Raw genomic sequence first — 22,870 nt, 5'->3', positions numbered from 1 at the left:
TAGAACTCAGTAAAATCTGATTTTTCGGACCGTTTCAGAGGAGCTTATCACATCGGGGCAGAAGCTGCAGAGGCTGTAATCTCCATTTGGCTGTGCTGTATTTTACAGCAAACACGGTACTCTAACATCTGTATTTCACAGCACTGTACCAGAAACATCTGTACTTTACAGCAAACACTATACTCCAACACCTGTATTTCACAGCAAACACTGCACCCCAACATCTGTACTTCACAGTAAACACTGTACCCCCAAAATCTGTATTTTACAGCAAAAACTGTACTCCAACATCTGTACTTCACAGCAAACACTGTGCCCCCACATCTGTATTTCTCAGCAAACATGTACCACATGTGCCACAGCAGGGGGGAACCCCAGGGCTGCACTTTGGGGGATTTTGTCCTGTTTCTGCTGTGTGAGCGCTGTGGTGTCTCCAAGGGGATAGAAACACCTCTGTAACTCTTTTCTCCCTGCCTGTGTCCCTCCCTCTGTGCTGTTTGCAGAAAGCTGACCTGGCCGTGGCTCCTCTGACCATCACCCACGTCCGGGAGAAAGCCATCGACTTCTCCAAGCCCTTCATGACCCTGGGGGTCAGCATCCTCTACAGGAAGCCCAACGGGACCAACCCCAGCGTGTTCTCCTTCCTCAACCCTCTCTCTCCTGACATCTGGATGTACATCCTCCTTGCCTACCTGGGGGTCAGCTGTGTGCTCTTTGTCATAGCCAGGTAAGGGGGCCCTGCTGGCAGCTGTCACTCTAGGATATAAAATAAAATTACATGCACACTGGAACCTCCAAGGTAAAAGAAGGGGAGTTTAATTTCTGACTCCCAACATTTATAGATTTTTAAAAGTGACAGTGGTTTGGAGGGTGACAGTGCCACCTCTCCAATGACACTGGACAAACCAACAGTCCATCAAGTTTCTCCTGCTCCAGAAAGGAATGTAAAACAATTAATTATTTACATAAAATGTGTGAGAAAGTTCATTCAAGAATGTAAACATCAGAAGGCCCAGAAGAACTTAGAAGAACAGGGTGGCAGGGAGCTGCAGCACCAAACCTTTGTCACCCCTCAGATCTGGTCCATCACCATGGGCTGGCTGCTCACTTTCACACACTCACAGCATGAAATAATTTTATTATTTCAGAAGTTTTGCAGCCTTTCCATCTTGTCAGCACCTCCCGGTGTATGAAGAGAAGTATCTCTGTATCACTGTCCATTCATGCTCACTGCTCACAGTGAGCTCCCATCTCCCCCACCATTCCCCCTTCTATCTCTGTAAAGCTCACACAAACCCTTCCCTATATCAAAAGAATGGAGAAGCCGTTGCTACGGATCAGACAATGTGTCTGTTTACAAAATTAATATGCATCTAATTAGCATGTTTAAATCCTCTATGTTTAAAGGCAGCATTTGCATACATTTGCATGTCTTGTTAATTCCACAGGGCCTTTGATGAGCCACAGTCCAGGGTTGCTCTCAATCCATGATCCCACCTATTCAAATCAAAACAAAGCACTTTCCCCCTCCTGCAGGCAGGCGCCCTCCATGACCACACACAGCCCTCACTGGAATATTTTGCATAAACACCTCGTCCAGGAAAGATCCCTCTGCCCACTCTACACTTTGATGCTCATTTCTCCTTATTTCCAGCTGAATTTATACTGGTGGGGATTTCAGAACCCTCCCTGTTTTGGTCTGGGGGTCCATGCAGACCCTCTTCCCCAAGGCCTGCTGTGCTACACCTTCCTGGGAGCATCCATCAGAAACATTCCTCCCTCATCTCCTTAGAGAGTCAAAGGAAAGATCAGCTACAGAACTGGAGCAAGCAGCCTCCATTAACCCTGATGGTACAACAAATCTACAATTTTCAGCATCCCTCAGTCCAGAGGGGCATTTAGAGCAGATTTCCTGTGTTCACTCTGTCATATCCTAATTACACAGAGCAGCAGAGTGAGCTGGGCACGAGTGCTGTGAGCACCTGCAGTGCTCACATTAGGAGCTTGTTTTTTCCTGCTCATAATGGCCAGATCCAGCCCAGATTGTCCAGACCCCACTTTTAAAGCATGTTAAACATGCGTGGCAAGGCAGGTACATCCTCTGGTCCCTCCTCTGCACGGGGACATAGCTGGACATTTGTTTTCTGTCACTATTGGATTAGGGACAGCTGAATGAAGTGACACAGACTCCAAAATCTTCTCAGAAGGCAATAGTGAAGTTTATTAGATGTCACATCCTTTTATAAACTATTCCAAGAAAGCTGGACCTGATTGGTCCTCAATCAACACCCCTCACCTCACTGGCTAATTAGGAACACCCTTCTTGTACACACCTTACAAGTGAACAAGTTCAAAACACCAGCTGCAAAGATTAAATATTATTTTAATTCTTTCTCTGAGCTTTCTCAAAGCTCCCCAAGAACAATGCCTGGGAAAGTTTATCTGACTTTCTCCCTGACCAGACTGTCAGCACTCACAGCTTTCCTCTCAGAGGATGTGGAAGGCCCTCCCTGATCCAGGCTGCAGCTGCAATTCCCTTCCTGCCTTGTTTTTGCCCCCCCAGCCCTGTCAGGGACAGCCAGGTGCTCTCAGCAGCACAAATCTCTCCTCTGGGGATGTGGACCCAAGGTAACCATGAGAAGGAAAATCCTGTGGGGGCTGACAGAGAGCCCTTGGCTGTCCCTGTCATCCAGGCAGGGCACAGCTGGATGGGCTCTGCTCCCACAGCACCCCTGGCTTCGATGGCACCAGGCACCAGCCTGCTCCTGTGCCCTGCAGTGACAATCCAAACACAATTTTACATTTTGGAGCTTATTTTTCCCAGCTCATAATGACCAAATCCAACCCAAATTGTCCAGATCCCACTTTCAAAGCATGTTAAATGTGCAAATTGTATCTGCATGTGAAATGTTGCAGAAGGGCTGAAGGAAATGCTGGGGCAGGCCCTGATGTGAAGTCCCCCAGGCACCACTTTGCACAAACAGGGATGTCTGTCCTAGCATGGCAGTGTTGCCTGGCTTTTGGCTGATGTTGAGGGATGAAAACCTGAAGAACTGTGGCTTTGTCTCAGGTTTTATTCTGAAATGAACCTCAGCATCTCGCTCCATCACAGCAATTACGATGTTGCAGAACAATTTTTCCCTATCAGGCTACTTCTTGGACTAAATTCAACACATAAAATATTGCAATTACAGTTTATTCTTCACATTTTGCTCCTGACATTTCTTCTGTCATCCTATTCTTTCAAATAACACCGAGTATTCGGGGTAATTAAAATTCTGCAGGAATGGTCTTTTAACACATAGAGATGGAAGGCAAGAGATTTCACAGGGAAAATATTTATTGCATTCAGAAGTCATGGAAACAATATCTGCTTTTGACCCCAGCAAGGCCTCTGAAATCCAATTCTCAGCGGAAAACCACAATCAAAATAGAAAAGCCTTAATTCAGAGACATGACTCTTCTGAACTAGGCACCAGAGCCCTCTGCTCATGCCATAACCATAGGTCAATGCCACTTAAAACAGACTCAGGAACTATTTAGAGGCAGGCAAAGGATGGATTTGGTTCATCTGTCATTTTAATCAGCCTTTCTTCGTTATTGATGGAGCCCCTGCTCCCAACTCCCATCCCCAGGGAGCCAGCAGCACTGGCTGTCCCCATGGCTCTGTCAGATGCTGTGTCTGGAGGCTCTGGTGCCAGGCTGGCACCTGTCCTCGGGCTCACACAGCCTCCAAATTACACCCAACACCTCTGGCTGTGTGGCAGGGTGGGTGGGTTGGCTTAATCTTCATCCTAATTGCAGCGAGGTCTGGTGTGGCATTCACATTCTCTGAACAAATCCCTTCACCCAGGGCTTTTCTCCTGGGAAGCTGAGAGGCCTCACACAAAAAGGAAAACAATTCTTATCTCATTTGATTCTCCTGTGTTGTGCTCATGTGGAATGTGTTTGTAGGTTGTTTACCCACAAGTGATTGTTTCCTTGGATTCTGCTGTGAGTTGTTTTGGCTCTTTGGCCAATTGGTGCCAGGCTGTGTCAGGATTCTGGAAAGAGTCACAAGTTTTCATTATTATCTTTTTAACATTCTGTAAGTATCCTTTCTGTATTCTTTAGTATAGTATTCTTTAGTATAGTATTTTTTAGTATAATATAGTATCATAAAATAATAAATTAGCCTTCTGAGAACATGGAGTCAGATGCATCATTCCTGCCTTTGTCAGGACATTCCCTGCAAATGCAACAGTCTGGGTCATCCATTTAAAATTTCTCTGGAGACGCAATTTAGACTCAAAAGTATTTTGTGTTAGATCTTTTAAATTTCTTCCAAGTGCTTCAATTTCCCACCCAAAAAGCTGAAAGAGACAGGAGAATGATGCTCGTTTTTGATGAAATATTTCTCAGACCCACAGAGCATGTGAGGATGAGGGAAGACAGCCACGGAGGGTCCTGAGTTCCCCATTGATTTGAGCTCTGGGGTCAATGGGCTCCTCTCCCTCCTTCCTTCATTACCTCTTGCTTCCACTAATGGTTTCTCTGCTCAAGCACTGGAGGCTGTTGCTGCTTTGCAGATTTCTGAATATTTCTCTGTCATTTGAGCTGCACCAGTAGGTTTTCACTCAGACCTTGAAGTTCTCCAGCGTGTCATCTTGCCAGGCTCATTGATCTTACCCACTCCCTTTCTTTTTCATAGTCTTTCATTGGCAGCCCAAGAAAGTTTTAATCTAATTCCTGAACTCTGGCTTTATCTGACAGAAAGGACCAAGACACCATCCTTTATCTGCCTCTGGTGTGAATCTATAGCAAGTTCTAAGGAATAAGCAGCATGTAAAGCCAGGTCTGAGTTCAGCCAGGTTCTTGTTTCCTTGCTGATTTCCTCTGATTCAGAGAGCAGAGGAGGGTGAGCAGCAAGGAGAGCCCAACATCACCTGGATGAACAAGCAGCAATGCCAGGTGCAGCCTGAGCAAGGCTCCACACCCCAAACCCAGCCCAGGGTGCTGCAGGAAGGGGAGATAAACCAGGGAGGAAAGGAGAGCTCATTGCACTGTACCTTGAGTGGAAAACAGAAGCAAAAAGTGGCACAGCTGTGCCCAGGTAATCTTTTCCAAAGCCACAGGAGCGTGGGCTGTGCCATGTCCATCCTCAGGGATGGTTTTCCCCCAGTCCCCTCCCATGCTTGGCGCTGCCAGCACCACAGCTCTGCACTGACACGTGCCCAGGGCAGGATTCAGTGCCAGGAGGCTCCTGGCAGGGATCTGGGGCCCTTCTCCAAACAAATCCAACTGTCTGAGCGAGGCCACCCTGGAATGGAGCCACGAGCCCTCTCCTTGGGTGGTGGCGCATCTGGTGGAGAATTACAGAGGGAAACATCTCCTGATAGAGGCTGTGGGCTGGGCTTTGAGAAGGGGCTGTTGTGAATCTCCAGGGATTCCAGAAGGAAGCGGAGATGATAATTAATGCCTGGTTCAAAAGCAATTATACCAATTATGTTTTTAATTTAATCTCTGCAAAATTTGGGACTCTCAGAAAATGTAAATAAACAGCTCTAAAAATATTAACATCTCTCCTGTTTAGCATCCTCCCCAGATCCTGGCTAAACGAGCTCATTCCCAGCAGTGCTTGCCTGCCAATCTTGGGCAGAATTTGCAGAGATATTCCTAGGAAATTCCCTCAGTCTTGCTCAAGAATTGCAGGGGTATCCTTGGAAATACACAGGGAATAAGTGGCAAACTGCCACCACATTCCAGTGTTCTGGCAATGCCTTGAAGGGGCCAAACTCCTGCTTGTCAGGATGGTGGAAGGTTCTACTTCTCAGTGACATAAATCCCACCCGGATTCCCATGTGCATTAGAATATCCTAAAATACCAGTTTGTCCCTGCTACTACTGCAGAATGACCAAGGCTTCTCCTTAGTCAACCAAAAATGCCTTTTTTTTTCTCACATTTTCAAACGGTTACATACAAGAGGTTACGTTTCTGGACCCCATCCTATCCCATCCCATCCCAACCCATCCCACCATCACATGCTCCAGGTGCTGTTATAGGACACGATATTGCAAAGATGATCCCAAGTGACCAAAGGCTCTGGGGAAGCCATCTGAGACACCTCAGGAGGATTTGGCTTCCCAGGTCTCTGCTCTCCAGAATGCAGGACACAGACTTACGGCTGTGTGGGTGACTTGGGCTGAATTTGGTTTTTTCTCTATAAAGGTGTGCACCAGATGGTCAGCAGCCCCTGCACAGCAGCACCAGAGGCATTGAGACTCCTTTTTTCCAGTTCCTTTAGAGTCTTGTCCTGCCACATCTCAACTAACTGATGCCCTTAGGATTTTAGCCTTTCTATTTTTCAAATCCTGTGCTGCATTCGTGCATAACTCTATATAAAGTGTTATGTCTTCACATTTTGGTCAGACAAAACAATCACTTGAGGCCTGAGAACCAAGGACACCCTACAGCCTCAGGCCCTGACAAGTATAAGCAAAAGTGGGGAGCAAACTGGGGGTATGTCACTTTATTACCTGAAGCTGTAATTAAGGATTAACCCCTGATAGGCAAATGGACCAAAGTCACAACTGAATGAAAAACTCATGACCATTGTCCATTTTGGGTGCAGCCTCTGGAAGGCTTTGGCTGCCCAGGGTGTATCTATTGAAGACCTTTAATAAAAAGCCACTTTATTGTCTTAAAACTGACTAGCCTGTGTCCTAGGAGCCCCTCAAGGCATCATCAGGACTCTGTTTCCCTGTGTGCTGCAGGTTCAGTCCATACGAGTGGTATGATGCCCACCCCTGCAACCCAGGCTCGGACATCGTGGAGAACAACTTCACCCTCCTGAACAGCTTCTGGTTCGGGATGGGAGCGCTGATGCAGCAAGGTAAGGGCACCCACCTGCTCTTGGGGCTTTTTCAATTAAAAATTTCTTTTGGTTGCAACCTCCCAGCACCTCCTGGCCCTGCAGCTCCAAGGAGGAGCACTGCCTTCATCTCCCTCAGCTGCTTCATTGCCCCACGTCCCACGGACTCTGCAAATTCCTATTTCTGTTCATTCAAACCATTTGTTCAGTTTCAGGATCTCTGACCTGGCTCTCTCTCTGTTCTAAATCAACTTTTCCAGCAGACAGGGTGCCTTGCCCTCTGCTCCATCCCCATTTTTCCCCTCCCCTGGTCATTCTGAGCAGTGTGAGATTCCCCAGCCTGGAGGAGCTGCCCTGGAGCCTGTGCCCAGCAGCCCCTCAGGAGAGCTGCCAGTGGCACTGCTGTGAGCCACCAGGGTCACAGGGACCCCAGAAATGGGACAGGGATGGGATCACACCCCTGTGAGTGAATGGAATAGAGAGATGCAATGAACAGAATAAATCTGTTCGGAAGGCAGCAGGGGGGGAGCTTGGGAGCAGCTCTGAATAAGGAACGAAATTCAGCTGCGATCTAATTGCAGAAAACCCAGGAATAGAAAGAAGTGGAAAATGTCAAACATTTGTCACACTTTAATTTACCATGTATCAGTGGTTATATCCAGAGAGCAAAAGAAGCACAGCCTCGGCTCAGTGGCAGGCACAGAGCTGCTCTGAGCTCCACTGCTGCCTGTAATAGAGATTCCTCCTGGATCTCAGCTGCCCTCATGGACAGTGACAGTTCCCAGCAAGACGGTTTAGCAGGATGAATCATCCCTCTTATCAGATGCTGATAAATGAAAAGAGCTATATTCTTTTTAACTCAATTCTGCATCTGAGAAGAAAAATATTTCAAAGCCAGACTGATGTCACAGCATCCAATGCATCAAAGGGCCGGAGATGGAAGAGGGAAGAAGCAGGATCTTGAGAACCAAAGCACCCTCAACATCCAGGACTCCTCCTCTTCCTGGTGTCTCCTTGCTGCACTCTGAAGGGAGGAAAACTACACCCCATGCTCTGCTTTAATGCCACACTGTCTAAAATTGCTTTGCAAAGCCCAATCTTTGTTGCACTTTCCAGGCTGATGAATCCTCTGAGCACAGCTGTTTCAAGCCCAAAGCTCTTGCCTGGCTTTAAAAGGTGTTTTGGGTGATTACAAAAATAGCACAACCCATTTAGCCCTTCATGTCTGCTCAATAAGTCATTCCAGACCCACTACACCTTTCATGCTGTAACATCTCCTGCTTCCCCATTTCTGAGTGGCATTCAAAGCCCTGGACCCTGATAGTTCCTTTCTCTTGGTGTTTGATTTTTTTAAACCTTGTGTATTTGAACACACTCCCCAGAGTGAGTCTTTTGAAAATAATCTGTATAAAAGCAAAGCCCTTTTTAAATGGCAGAACAAAACACTCATAAAAGTTCATAAATAGCTTGCTATTTAAATCTCATAAAAGCAGCCCAGTTAATTACTTCAGTTTGGATGTTTCCTGTAAATTGGGCACTGTACCCAAGGTCAGTAATCAAGGAAGAGGGTTTTTCTGCAAATGCTACAAAAACCCTACTGATATCCTTGCATGCAAGATGTCTGGGTAATTTGCCTCAAAACCAGTTGGCTTTAATTGCATGGCTGTAACAGTTTTGACAGTGAAACCTGATCACACACTCACACATATATATGTATATAAAATACGTGTATGGATATATAAAATGGGTTCTTTCCTTCTATTTCCTCTGCCCTCCTTCCCCTGTCCCCCCCAGGCTCGGAGCTGATGCCCAAGGCCCTGTCTACACGGATCATTGGTGGCATATGGTGGTTCTTCACCCTAATTATCATCTCGTCCTACACGGCCAACCTTGCGGCCTTCCTGACCGTGGAGAGGATGGAGTCCCCCATCGACTCGGCAGATGACTTGGCAAAGCAGACAAAAATAGAGTATGGAGCAGTGAAGGATGGAGCTACCATGACCTTCTTCAAGGTGAGACCAGGCAGAGGCTTTCTGCCTTCCAGGCAGAGATGCCAACGGGAGCCAGGACAAAGATCCAAAGACAGAAATCCTCCCAAGCCGCCCCTGCTGCTCCTTCTTGCAGCTTCTTTCGGCCTCACATCTTGCCCAGACTGAGATTGTCACTCACCTGAGTCCCACCAAGGCTAAATCCCCCTCCCTGTTGTTAACTGAAGCCACAGGTACAAAATTAAACTGATTTTACACTTTTGCAGGCTCTACCCCATATTGGCTCAGACACTCTAAAACGTGGCAGGTGCCAAAGTGAAGCTTGTATTAAAGCCCCGCAGAGAAATCTTACATTCCTTAAAGCACCTTCCAATTTCCACATCTGAGCCATCCAGCTTCTTCCTTGCCTCTGGCAGCACAGCCCCATGGAGCCCCAGGCTGACCCAGCCAGCCTTCAGGGACAGAGGAGAGCCCAAATGGAGCACACAGCTGGACAGATGTTGCAAAGTGCCCTCCCTGACTGTATTTTTTTACAGCTGAAATATCTTTCTTGTCCTTCAGGTATTCATATCAACGTAATCCAGTTTTATTAACCTCTGAGATCCAGGGCAAGGTAACAGTACCAGTGCATCACAATCCAATTGCATTAATTTTGTCTATTTAAAGCATAATTAAATTCAGAAGTCAGTCAGATTCCACCATAGCCTCAAAAATAGAAAGAAACTGAGAGATGTAAAATGACCTTTAAAACCACTGCTGGCCTGTAAAAACCCAGTTTGAAAAGAGAGAGAATAAAGGGATAGAAATGAAGGGTGATTAAGGAATTATCACCCTGGCAAGGAAAGAGGCCCAAAGGAAGATCCCAGGCTTTGGCTCAGGAATGGGAACTGGCTGCCCAACACCTCTGGCTCCTTTCCCCTCCACCACCCTAATGCAGAAGGAAATACATGTGACTAGCACAGTTCAGGCTTTACCAAGCACTTTGTGCCTGGTGCTGCAAGATTTGAGCAGGCACAGGGTGATGGCAGCTTGATGAGGCCTCAGCAGTTTAATTGGCAAGACTCATTAAAGGAAGGCAATATGCTGGATTTTAATAACAGAGGGAGCATTGTTCCCATGCAACTTCTCTTGGCTCTGATGTGGCTGAGAAGCCACTGTCCTGCCTGGATCTGTCCTGACTCTGACAGGCAGCAGCAGAGGTTGATAAAGAACCACAGAGAGGGTGCTTTGATCTTGAGTGACTCTGGGAATGCCCAGTTTGCCTCCTGCCATGGAGCTGCTCCGTGCAGCTCTGTCCATGGCACAGGCAGATGTGTGGTGGTGTTTTCCAAAGCCATAAAACCCTGGAACAGCCAGCAGGGAAAGGCAGGCTGTAACTGTGAGCTTTAACTGCGCTTTCCAGTACGAGTTTTATATGGGAATAAAAGGAAACTGTCTCTTTTAACAATCATCAGGACACAGTATATTTATTGCTTCATATCATTATCCATCAGAACCGTACTTCAGGCTTCTAACAGCCTTGGCATGGTTTATTGATGCAGAGTATTTTCCTTTTCCTTTTTATTATCACTGTTGTATGGAGATGAATTCTCAGGAATGTCCCTTCTGACAAGCATTTCCATTACTGGAGCAGGGGGAGCTCCCACGTGGGAAGCTCTGCTCACTTGTCCTTCCTGCACACAGGGACTTGGGAGAGACAGGATTTGTCCCAGCCCCAACAAGGTCTTTGTTCTCAGCTGGGTAATTCCTGTGGTGGGTTTGGTTCAGCTGCTCTGTCAGTGCCACCTCCATGGGGACACCTGTCACAGCACAGAGCTCCTGAGGATCCACCCTCCCTCGGATGGGTGCCACTGGAAGAACAGCACCTGGCTGCCCTGCCTTGCTCTGCCCTGCTCCAGGGGGCTCCAGCAGAGACAGCCCCCACCAGCCAGGGCTCCTGAAGCACTCCTGCAGATCCAGAGCCTGAGCACCCAGCAGCTCTGAGCACACTGTCCCTGCTGGGACAAAAGGCAGCACACCATGAGGATCTCTCCTGCCCCGTGGATTATCTAAATATTTACTGGTTTTAGCTATACTTGGCCCAAATTGCTGCCTGGCTCTTTGTGTGGCTGCTCCCCTCACAGCAGGGTCTCACTCCTTCCTTCCTTTCCCCCTGTTAAATCAGCTCCAAGCTGCACACACCAACCCTGAACCCTGCAGCCCCTCTGTCAGGGCCCACCCTGCCCACGCTGGATCCCCCAGGAGTGCAGGAGGAGAGCACCCCCTGATCCTGGGAGAATGGACAACAGGAGGAAGAGGAAGGTGGACACCCTGCACGCTGCTCCATGAGATGGATCCCAAAGCACTGAGCTGTGCTCAGCCTGGGAGCTTGTGCAGAGCTCCCCAGGGACACTGCAGAATGTCCCAATGGAACCAAGACCCCTCTGGGACAGCCCCACAGCCAGGGATGCTGCTCCCACAAAATTTGGCCCCGTGCAGCCGAGCAAACCAAGAGAGAGAAGAAAAGAGAGCTTTACCAACCATATTGGCACATTCTGACTTCATAGAAAGAACTTCTGAGGAGCTGTTTACTCCCTGGCAATGCAGATTGAGTTACAGGAATAAACACTGATCAATTAATTTAGGAACAGCATCTAGAGTTGATTATAAGTCATAAATCCTTCCCATCCTGCAGAGAATGCTGCCTCTCTGAATGGAAGGCCAGGTCTCAAGCGCAGTTTGGAGTCTGGGTGTGAGTGTGTGTGTACACAGATACTCATACAGAAATGTTAAATCCTCAAGACTAAGTATCTTCAGTTGGTGGAAATCAATTTATTTTTTCATACAGGCTGGAATTGAAAATCTTAAGCCTGAAAGTTCCTTTCTTGCCAATTTGGCTGATAAAAAAGCGTATATGTCTTGGCAAGATGCCTCGCAGGGGCTCCTCTAAACGATTCCATTAATTGATTTGGGTGACTGGCCCTGCAGAACTGCTTATTAAAGGTGGCTTCTGAGCTGTGGCTCTGAAGAATGAACTCGGAGGCGTTCTCGGCGTCGCTGCCTTCGGAGGGGCTGGCACTCTGCTTTCACACACACATCTCATTTAGCACTAACACGGGCTGATTAAGATGCAGAGCACAGCAGACCAGATTCTGGTGTTATTTATCCTGAATAAATCAAGGAGAAGCTGCACTCGTGTGAGCAGGAGTGAGACTCGACCCCGCCGTGTGAGCCACGGCTGCAGCAGCAGCCCTTGATAATTAGCAATATCTCCATCATTCCCAACATCTCGGGGCTCCTGACACGGGAACTTCTCTGCCAGGAAGAAGCCAGTGTCAGACCATTTATCTTAATGCTTCAGAGCACCCAAGCAGCTCCTCCTCATCTACCTTTGGCAGCAGAGTTGTCACTGAGGGGGAGCTGGGGACACTCCAGAGGATGTGGGGGCACAGGAGGGTCCCTTCACCCACAACCAACTGAGATATGCTTCTTTTAAGAAGCCCATAAAAGTAAATGGTGAATCTTTTGAGAAGAAATTAGCACCCAGCCACAGCACAGCAAATACCAGATCAGACCAGTAACTAAACCAAATTTTTAAAGTTAAGCTATGGTAAAACAAGGGTTCCAGCAAAACAAAATGTACACAAAAATAAAGAACACAGGAAGAAACATCAGCAAAATAAACAAAATTTATGGCATTCTTTATTACTAAATTACTACTAAGATGATTTTGCTTATTTCTGTGGTGCAGTCCTGGCTGAGAAAATCCAAATTCCCATCAATAAGCATCACCTTTGCAGTGTGGCCACAGTATTTGACAGAAGGAAGGGGAGAAATGAACTTTTCCTTCAACTACAAAACATGTGGTGTGGCTTAATTGTGTGTGAGCTGGAGCAGGGACACTCCTGCCCTCACTGCTCCTGTGATTTGGGATTGATGACCAACATTGCTCTCACAGCTGCTTCTGGGTTTGTAGCAAACCATCAGCCTGTGAGGGCTGTGCTGGGAATTACAGCTGGGGAATTTTCCCTTGGAAAAACAGTTTTCTCATCAGGTTTTAGAGCCTGAGATGCCCTGATCAGGGCTGGGTGTCAGCTGCCCTGGCAGCACCAATGTCCTGCCCTCCCTCCTGGAGGGAGCCCTGGCTCCTCTGCCCTGCTGGGTCTCAGCCCTGAGCCCAGATCTCATCCCAGCTCTCATCTGGCACCAGTGAGCAGGGACAGCAGCTCCATCCTCCCTTCCAGCCCTTCCCAGGAGTGCTCCAGCTGCAGGAGTGCTCCACCCCTGGCAGGGCCAAGCTGGGCTCAAAGCAGCACAGCCAGAACTGACAAATCTGGGCTCTTCCTGGCATCCCAAACACAATTAAGTCCTTTCAAGCTGGAATAGTGATTTAAGAGAAGAAGAGAAAAGTGGTTTTTCTCTTCCAGGGGGCCCTGTCTCGTGTAATTTCAGTTGCCTGAAGAGGTCCAGTGCCTCATGCAAGTCCCATTTGCTTCACTAAATGCAGCCTATTGATTTTTTGCCAGTTTATTTTGCTCTGTGCTCTAAACTGGGAGAACACTGATGTTAAAAGCTCTGTGTCAACACTCAAGGAGCATTAAATGCAGAAAGAGAAGAAGAGAGGGGGAGAGCCAAGGAACCCAGAGGCCTCTGATGTGAACTATATAAATGTTAAACAAGTCCTTATCAGCCAGCCGAGCACACGATTCATTTCAATTACCCATTGTAATGCACAGATATTTAATAATCCTTTTGGAGGCTACATTTCTTGCTGCTCTTTGAGGTTTGATAGATGCCACAAATCTACCTTACAGGCACTGGTCCAGATTTTCAAGCGAGGGAGATTATCCTGCCTCTTGAATGAAGTTTGCTCCAGCACATCCACTGCTGAGCATTCATCAAGTGGATTATAACGAGCACGAGCTTTAATGGAGAAGAAATGAATCCCTGGGTATTTCAGTCAGGAGAAGAGGCCCACAGGGTTAAAGGCAGAGGAACAGCCTTTGTTTGAACAGCACTGCACTACCCAGCTTTGGGGCAATGAGCTTTTGTTTAACTTTTGCTAAACATGCTGGAATAAAGGAGCTGGATGGGCAAAGCATTTGGAAAACAAAGCATTACAAGGGACTTTCAGCTACCCCACCATTATTCATTATGGTTTTATCAGAAGAACCTATGCTGGCACATTTTGGGTGACACTGACAAAATGACGGGGAGCTGTGGCAGCAGCAGTTGGGCTGGGCTTGGGCTCCATCTCCTGCTTTCTCATGGAAGGACAGAGACCTGTGGAGAGATAAAGGACGGCTGAAATCACAGCTCTGCAGCAGCAACTCCTCGTGCAGCAGCTGCTGAGAGGCCACCCTGATTCCAGACACAGCACAGGGACTTATCTGCCCTCTGACTTATCAGCCAGCTCCAGGCTCACAGAGGAGCAGAAGAGCTTTACCTGCCTAAGCTGCCTCTTACGAAATAAGAAGGCAAAAACAGATCTAGAAAAAACAAGAAATGGGGCAGGAAAGAAGAATGGTGCATAAAGGAGCTGGCAGCAGTGGGAACACAAACCTGAATATCCAAGTGTTGTCCCAGGGCTGGTCTGAGGGAGAAGCACTGACCCATGAGAGCACTGGGACCAGCAAAGGGGCAGGAGGACACTGCTCTGCCAGTCTGGGAAATCTTCCTAAACTAAAGCCAGTTCTGACCAGCAGTCTGGTCCAGTGGAAGGTGTCCCTGCCCATGGCAGGGGTGGGGGAACAGGATGAGCTTTAAGGTCTTTCCCAGCCCAAACCATTCTGGGATTCTGAGATTCTCTGACTTTTGTGATGACTGACAGAGACAGCTCAGAAGGTGCTCATAGATAAATGGTACTTTTCAAATGTTATGGCAAGATGTAAAATAACCATATTTCTTCTCACTCAACACATTTTCTAGGAGAAAAAAAAAAACATTCACATGAATAGCAAGCTAGAAAACATATTCCTTCCTTTGCAACAGAATGTCTGCTGATAGTGAAAGAATATCCATGTTTATTTTTAGCCGTAAGACAATCTTCTTGAATATCTCTGTGCTTCTGTTTACGTGGGTACGTTAAATCTGTTTGGCAGTTGCACATATCTCAGAGGAGACTCGTTTCCTTGCCATGCTTGAGGAAAGACAAAAATATCAGAGTGTGTGTAGAGAAAACCACGTCCTCCAAAACTCTCTCTGTTCTTTCTGCATGCAGAAACATTACAGGGTAAACAAATCCTGGTTAGGAAGTGAACACATTTAAGCAGATCTTACAATGGCCTGGGAGTCAAGGGGGCCTGCAGGGCTTTGGGCAGGTTCATTTCCACCTCAGGACCTGGAGCACACGCACAGTGGGATGTTTGCTGCAACCCTTGTCTCTTTTTAAGGCAACATAAATCCAGACAATGCTGGGCAGTGAAGGCATTTAAGACAAAGTCAAATTCATGGTTGCTCCATTGTGTGATCTCCTCTCAACTATTATTTTTATTTACTTAAAAGATACCAGCTTTCAGCAAATGGAGAATTCATTCTTATTTTGGGGCTGGGGGGGTATCGGTTTTCCAGAAATCAAAAATCTCCACGTTTGAAAAAATGTGGGCATTCATGAGCAGCAAGCCCACGGCTCTGGTGAAGAACAACGAGGAGGGGATCCAGCGAACGCTGACGGCCGATTACGCGCTGCTGATGGAGTCCACCACCATCGAGTACATCACCCAGAGGAACTGCAACCTCACCCAGATCGGGGGGCTCATCGACACCAAAGGCTACGGCATCGGGACACCCATGGGTAAGTGACAGCTCTGCAGGTCCCCCGAGGAGGGCTGGTCACCACAAACACAGCACAGGTGATTCATAATCCACTCCCAGCAGCAAATTTCCAAATAGCACTGTCTGCCCTCTGAAAAGAGGTCTGAACTGTGCTGCTTAACACAAACACCTTCCCTCCCTGGTGGGATTTTTGTCCCACTTCCCCTCTGTGCATAACGGTGTCCCCACCCCCAGGGTCACCGTACAGGGACAAGATCACCATCGCCATCCTGCAGCTCCAGGAGGAGGACAAGCTCCACGTCATGAAGGAGAAGTGGTGGCGGGGGAATGGCTGCCCTGAGGATGAGAACAAGGAGGCCAGTGCTCTGGGCATCCAGAACATCGGAGGAATCTTCATTGTCCTGGCAGCAGGCCTGGTGCTCTCTGTCTTCGTGGCCATGGTGGAGTTCATCTACAAGCTGCGCAAAACAGCGGAGCGCGAGCAGGTACCGACTGATCCCCCTGATTCTCTGCCTCCCCTAGCCCAGCCTGCAGGGCTTTGCACGCTGACCCAGAGACAGGCAGGGAGGGGGCAGAGGGATCCAGCCTGGCACCCTAAAATGCCACCCCAGAGGCTCACTGGGCTGTCCCTCTGATGGCCTCCACTCGGGGGAAAGTCACGTCTGCTCTGATCAGGGTCATCTGCTGCTGCAGCAGCCAGATCAGGACACACTGGTAGGGTGGTTTAGAGCAAGCTGACAAATAAATCATTAAAATATAGACAGAAGTCCCTAGGAGGGGCCTTTCTCAGCTGTTACATCTTGCAATCACCTTGCACGTTCCAGGTGTGACTATCCACGCCTTCTCCCCAGTCCCATTCAAAGAGGAACAAGTCAGGGCTCACCAGGAAGCCTCACACTGTCTCACAGCTCTGCCACACTCGCAGACACAGCCCATCATTGCTGATCAGTGCTCAGGAAACAACAGAACTGCTCTTCTGTCCTGCCCCTGCCCTGGGTGTCCCGGTGCAGTCAGTGGAACGTGCACTTGTGTGCATGACCAGAAATCAAAGCGAGCTGCCCTCATGGTGGGCTAGACAGAGAAAGGAAAGCTGCCCAGTGGCAGGAGGGTCAGACCCCTCTGCGTCCCCTGCAGGGATCACACAGCACCAGACAGCCACCCCCAGCTCTGCCTTTGTGCAGGACTGAGCATGTCACAGGCACAGTGCTTACCGAGGGAGAGGGATCAGCCAGCTGCCCAAAAAAACCCCCAGAGCACATCCAGTACCTGAAACAGCCCCAAACCTCGTCCTCACCCTCTGCTGAGCCCTTCCAGCCCCACTGCTGCCCCTGGGGAGCAGAACACTGCAGCACTAATGGGGTGTTTTGTCCCTGATGCCTTGGAGTGGCTCCCCAGAACACAGGCTAGGCAAGATCAGGAGAATAAAGTGGGTATTTATTGAAGGCCTTCAACAGGGCCTTGACACCTTGGGCAGAGGCTAGGCAAGATCAGGAGAATAAAGTGGGTATTTATTGAAGGCCTTCAATAGGGCCTTGACACCTTGGGCAGTCAAAAGCCTCTGAGGGGCCACACCCAATATGGACCAAGTTTTTCAGACAGATATAAGTTTCATCCATTTACATATCAGGTGTTAATCCCCCAGTTAAAGCTTCAGGTAATGTAGTCATTTACTCCAAGTTTGCTCCCCCACAACTCACTTTTGTTATCAAAGCAAGCTGCCCTCATGGTGGACTAGACAGAGAAAGGAAAGCTGCCCAGTGGCAGGAGGGTCAGACCCCTCTGCGTCCCCTGCAGGGATCACACAGCACCAGACAGCCACCCCCAGCTCTGCCTTTGTGCAGGACTGAGCATGTCACAGGCACAGTGCTTACCGAGGGAGAGGGATCAGCCAGCTGCCCAAAAAAACCCCCAGAGCACATCCAGTACCTGAAACAGCCCCAAACCTCGTCCTCACCCTCTGCTGAGCCCTTCCAGCCCCACTGCTGCCCCTGGGGAGCAGAACACTGCAGCACTAATGGGGTGTTTTGTCCCTGATGCCTTGGAGTGGCTCCCCAGAACACAGGCTAGGCAAGATCAGGAGAATAAAGTGGGTATTTATTGAAGGCCTTCAATAGGGCCTTGACACCTTGGGCAGTCAAAAGCCTCTGAGGGGCCACACCCAATATGGACCATGCTCACAAGTTTTTCAGGCAGATATAAGTTTCATCCATTTACATATCAGGTGTTAATCCCCCAGTTAAAGCTTCAGGTAATGTAGTCATTTACTCCAAGTTTGCTCCCCCACAACTCACTTTTGTTTATAATTTTTGGGGCCTGAGACCGTAAGATGCCCTTGATTCCAGGGCCTAGAGAGGAATTATTTTACCCAAATAAAATGGGAGAACAGTGGCTGAGAGGCTATGGAGCTTTACAGCTGCACACTAACAAACTGCGGGATTGCAAATACCTGAAAAATCTAAGAGCTAAGATGCTAAGGCCTCATCCCCGCTGTCCCCAGCGCTCCTTCTGCAGCGCCATGGCCGACGAGATCCGGCTGTCGCTCACCTGCCAGCGCCGGGTCAAGCACAAGCCCCAGCCCCCCGTGATGGTGAAGACGGACGCCGTGATCAACATGCACACCTTCAACGACCGACGGCTGCCCGGCAAGGACAACATGACCTGCAACACCGGACTGGCACCTGTGTTCCCCTAGGGAATGGCACTGGGGGGGTGTGGGAGGGAAGGAGTTGCGGCAGACACGGCTGGATGCACACTTAACTAGGGAAGAATGGATTAAAAAACAAGAGAAAAAAAAAAAGAAATAAAAAAGCCTGGTTTGTTCATTTCAAGAACAAGGCCTTCGCAACCCAGCTGCATCCATCACCGCAGAGGAGCCAGAACTTCCAAGCACGGACAGTAACGTGGGTCTTGGGGCTTTTTGCGTTTGTTTTGTTACTTTTCATTCTTTTTTTTTTTAATGCTTCGATCCTCCAGGCCTCATGGAGTCCAACCACCACCCAGGAGTCTGATGTTTACACACTGCAAACACATGGAGGAGAAGCAGAATTGAGCCAACCCCGAGCGGGTGAGGAGGAGCCCCGCGCGTGGCTCCATCAGCACGGCAATAAACAGGAACACTCGGTCAGGTGTGAGCACCTGATCCACACCGACACACACAGCACATTTTGGATACACTGTCCAGGAACGGGAGAGGCATCTGGGAAGCCCCAGGATGGTGGAGGCTGTGCTTGCCCCAGAGCAGCTGGCGGTGGCCCTCACCTCGCGGCTGTGCTGGCCGCAGCCACCCGGAGCGGGACAGCCACGTGGGAGCGAGGTGGCAGAAGGTGACACTCGTTCCTCAGCAGAGCCAGGGCAGCTGACTTGGAAGGGGAAGGTGAGCCTGAAATGCACCCAAGCTCCGGGCCAGGGAGGGCACAGCGTGGCATGCACAGGACCTTCTGCACCTCTGAGTGACAGACTCCCTGTGCCAAGCTCCAGCCCAGAGTGACACCGTGATCTCCAGGTCCTCTGCTCCGTCTCTGCTCTTCCAGCAAAGCTCAGTCTCTCCTGCAGAGAAGCATGGGAAGCAACCACGTCCACAGGCTCCAGCAGCAGCAGGAGCAGAGCTGCTTCCAAGAGCCAAAAGTAGCGATTTCCATGAAATTCAGCAGTGCTGAACTGCAGCTCCACACTGGGAGGGACTGTGGGCCTGCTTTAGGACTAAGTGCTCTCCATGGCATCCAGGACCTGAAAGACGAATCTCAGCCAGGACTGACCTGGGAGAAGCAGAGCCAAGCCTGGGATCCCTCCTGCTCTGACCATGAACTGCCACTCCTCAGGCAGCCTCTCCATGGGATTTAAGCAAACACACACTAAAATGTTTTTAGGAAATCTTCCATGAATTATCTTCTTATTTTCAGGTTGCTTAACCCAGAAGGTTGGTCCTGCAGATGAATTTAGGCAGAATTACCAAAGACCCCTCTGCTGACCTAAGGTAACACTCGAGTTACTTCCCTCAGCTCCACCCCTGCCAGGCAGCCAGTGGGATTCATTAAACAAAATTAAACAAATGGAAATTCCTCTGCCCACCATAACCCAGAATGTCACACATGTGATGCAAAGGTGCTTAAAAAAGCTCTGGTTTAACCACTGGTGGTGTAGAAAATAGCAACACCCTTCCCCTGCAGGGGTGAGAGGGACAGAGACCCTGCAGGACCCCACCTGTGTGGAGGGCAGGAGGGGCAGGGATGGAGCAGTGCCCAAGCCCTGCACCCAGCTCTGGGTACAGCTGGTGCTGAGGCCACCACAGCCCTCCTGAGCTGCACAGCGATTCTGGAAAGTTTATCCTCACCCAAAGGAACAAACCTGACTGTAGCTGATTTTGGATTTTTTCCCCACCTCTTCCTCTCCAGCTGAGCAGAATTAGCAGATGAGCTCAAGGGGGAAGAGCTGCTCCCCCCACCCCATCATGGAGCACAGTTTGTCCTTATTTTGCTTTTTCCATGATGTAAAGAAACAACAGTGACCCCAAGCAAAACCAGGTGATTTGTCATACTTTGACTCAAGTGAAGATATGCAAAGAATTTACATTCATTTTCACCTTTTCACAAAAACCATGAAAAATAAGGGATGAAAGTTGCCAATGCAATGGGCATCAGATTCTTACTAGTTTGCTGCACAAATACCTTGAGCAGAGGACGAACTGAAGTGTGGGGCAGCTTCCCAAAGCTAATGACATGCTTTCTGTATTCCTTTGCAAATCCTTAGGCTTGTCAGAGTAGTAGATTTTATGTTTTCCTTGCGGATTTCTAAGCTCTAAAAAAAAAAAAGCAGAGATGCAAACAAAGCCTGAAACTGGCTTTAAATGTCCAGAGAGTAAAATACCACAGAAATCAGCATTCATTTTGCTTCTTGGCAGATTTTTAAAAAAATAAATAAATAGTTCTAATACCACAAACCCCATTTATTTATTGACAGCGGCCTGATTTGATTTTACTCACAAATGTAACAGGTGAGCATCTGGAATTGCTGGTGTACTGCCAGCCAGACCAAACCCTGCAGATGAACATTTTCCTTCCATCCCTACACCCCTAAATCAGCCACGAACTGCAGCCAAATTCCTGCATCTACATCGTGGCTTTGAGTTGATCAGCTTGGCATCCAACAAGGGAATGTTCTGCAGCACCCAAAAAGTGCAGAGGAGCTGCTGGGACCCCAGGCTGGTGCAGAGCCTTCCCCTGGCCCCGCTCACTGTGACCTGAGGGATGTGCACGATGTCAGCCCCAGCCTTCCCGCGGGACCGGGGGCAGCTCAGCCAGCAGAGCTCCTGGAGCCTGCCCGTGTGCTCCTGGTGGAGCCCAAAGCCATGCGTGCTCATGCCCGAGGAGGAGCAGCCAGCCCAGTGCCTCACAGCCACGTCTTGGGAGGTTTGGGAAGGGACAGACCCGATGACAAAGCCTCAAAGCCTTTTGTGAGCATGTCCGTGACCTGGGACTGGCGACAACTCAGTCTGAAATCATCTGACTTCCAACACTGTTCCTTTCTTCACTTGGCAGAGGGACTGGAAAACTGAGCAGGAAATACAGGCAAAGCAGGTTTGGGTTATTAAACTGTATCTAAACTGTTGTCACCTCGGCTCACCATCCCCTTATCACTTGTTTTTTCCCTCCAACTCTCCCGTGAGACAGAGCAGGGACAGCCAGCAGCTGCCCTGGGGTGGATTTTCTGTTTGGAGTCAACCAACAGCACGTGTCAGGTCTGGTGTCGAGGGGACAGACCCGCAGAGAGATGGAATATGCAAAGGGCAGCCAGCTCTGGGCACCCACTGCTCCACCTCGGTGCTGGCAGCAGGACTGGGCTGGGTGCCAGCACAGAGGCTCTCCAGGCAGGTCACAGCAAAGGGACATCGTGGCTCCTGGTGGCTTCACCCGGTGTTCACCCAGTGACCGTGGGGTGCAGCAGTCCCCTGAGTGCTCGGGGCTGGCAGGGCACGGGTTATTCCCATTGGCATCACGAGCCCTCTGCTCTGTACCTTACTTTGACATGTTTCTCAAAAAAAAATAAAAGAAAAAAAAATAAAAGAAAAAAAATAAACAGAAAAGAGTGGGAAAAAAGGAAAAAATAGTCTCCGTGACATTCAGGGGATTTTCCTTTGTGGACATGCAGAATTTCTATGAATATAGTTTTTTGTAAACATTTTGTAACAATTTTGGTTTCATAGTAACTGTGTTACTTGCTGATCATTCTAGGCTGATGTAAATACAATTTCCAAAAAATAAAAAAAAAAGAAAAAATTCTGATTATTTTCCTTTTTAAGACACTGTGATATATCAAAGTGCACAGTTTGCTGTATGAAGTAATATGGTTTTAAATTTTAAATAAATAATTTCTAGAAAATAATGAAGTTTATGCCTGTTTATACTCAACATCTCCCTTCCTTCTTGCTCAGATTCTGTCCCAAACTCCCACTGTTGTTAAACTTTATCACCCATAAAGCCTGTGGTGATAAAACCAGTTCCCAACTGGACCCAAACACCTGGGCAATGCTGCTGGTGCTGCTCACCAAGGGGGTTTGGGCACGTTTGGGGCAGTGGTGGTGGTCTCAGGAGAGGAAGGGAAGGTCCCAGTTTTGGCCAGAGGAGAGAAGAGACAATAAGGCTCAGCCAGGGCAGCTCTCCCTGCCCTCACAGCTCGATATCAGACAGGTAATCAAACCTGGATATTCCATGAAGAGCCATCCACAGCAGCTCTCTCTGTCGTGGTTTGCCTGGAGGCTGCCTCAGCTTTTCATCACAGAGAGGAGCAGGAGCCCCAACAAGGCTGCCAGGTTCATAAAGGCTCTGCCTGCCTCTTCCCTCCCATGTAAGTCAAAAATCTTATTAGCCCCATAAAAGCTGAGAGCACCCTAAAGGCCAGTGTTTAATAATCTAAATCTTTATGGCTCTGCTTTGTTATATCGAGGCAGGGAGGGAACCTCTGCAGTTCCTGGGATGGGGGCAGTGAGTGCAGTCAGAGCTCTGCCCTTTCTACAGAGATAAAACAAACACCAAAAGTGGAGGCACAGCCCCACGGGTGGCTCTGGACTTCAGTGGCACAGAAATAAAGACAACTCCTTCCCATTTTTTAAGTATTTTTAAGGGTCACCCTCAAAAATCTTTCACATCTCTATTCGCTTGAGCCCCCGGAAAGGCAAAGCTTTGACGCTGGTGCTGAGGGGGATCAGCAGAGCCAAGCCCAGACTCACTTTAATGCTCTGAACCCTGATCAATATGCAAAGAACACAGGGAAGAAAAAAAAAAA

At 48.7% G+C, this 22,870-nt stretch overlaps 1 protein-coding gene across 2 annotated transcripts in view; it reads left to right on the top strand.

Annotated features, from left to right (window-relative positions):
• Nucleotides 1–19,042, top strand: part of GRIK3 (glutamate ionotropic receptor kainate type subunit 3) — a 114,737-nt gene extending 95,695 nt beyond the window's left edge. The window contains exons 11-17 of one of the 2 annotated variants that reach the window (XM_039729231.1): nucleotides 504–727; nucleotides 6,754–6,872; nucleotides 8,646–8,863; nucleotides 15,389–15,611; nucleotides 15,827–16,077; nucleotides 17,005–17,035; nucleotides 18,090–19,042. In XM_039729231.1, the coding sequence (XP_039585165.1) occupies nucleotides 504–727; nucleotides 6,754–6,872; nucleotides 8,646–8,863; nucleotides 15,389–15,611; nucleotides 15,827–16,077; nucleotides 17,005–17,035; nucleotides 18,090–18,349 (1,326 nt within the window). In that variant the 3' untranslated portion in view covers nucleotides 18,350–19,042. The remainder of the gene's footprint in view (nucleotides 1–503; nucleotides 728–6,753; nucleotides 6,873–8,645; nucleotides 8,864–15,388; nucleotides 15,612–15,826; nucleotides 16,078–17,004; nucleotides 17,036–18,089) is intronic. The other variant, XM_039729230.1, reaches the window with a different exon arrangement.
• Nucleotides 19,043–22,870: the final 3,828 nt, after the last annotated feature.

The sequence above is a fragment of the Passer montanus genome, unplaced genomic scaffold (assembly GCF_014805655.1).
Source record: "Passer montanus isolate IOZ18808 unplaced genomic scaffold, ASM1480565v1 scaffold68, whole genome shotgun sequence".
In the NCBI taxonomy this organism is placed as follows: domain Eukaryota; kingdom Metazoa; phylum Chordata; class Aves; order Passeriformes; family Passeridae; genus Passer; species Passer montanus.
This window is presented reverse-complemented; position numbering and strand designations above follow the sequence as displayed.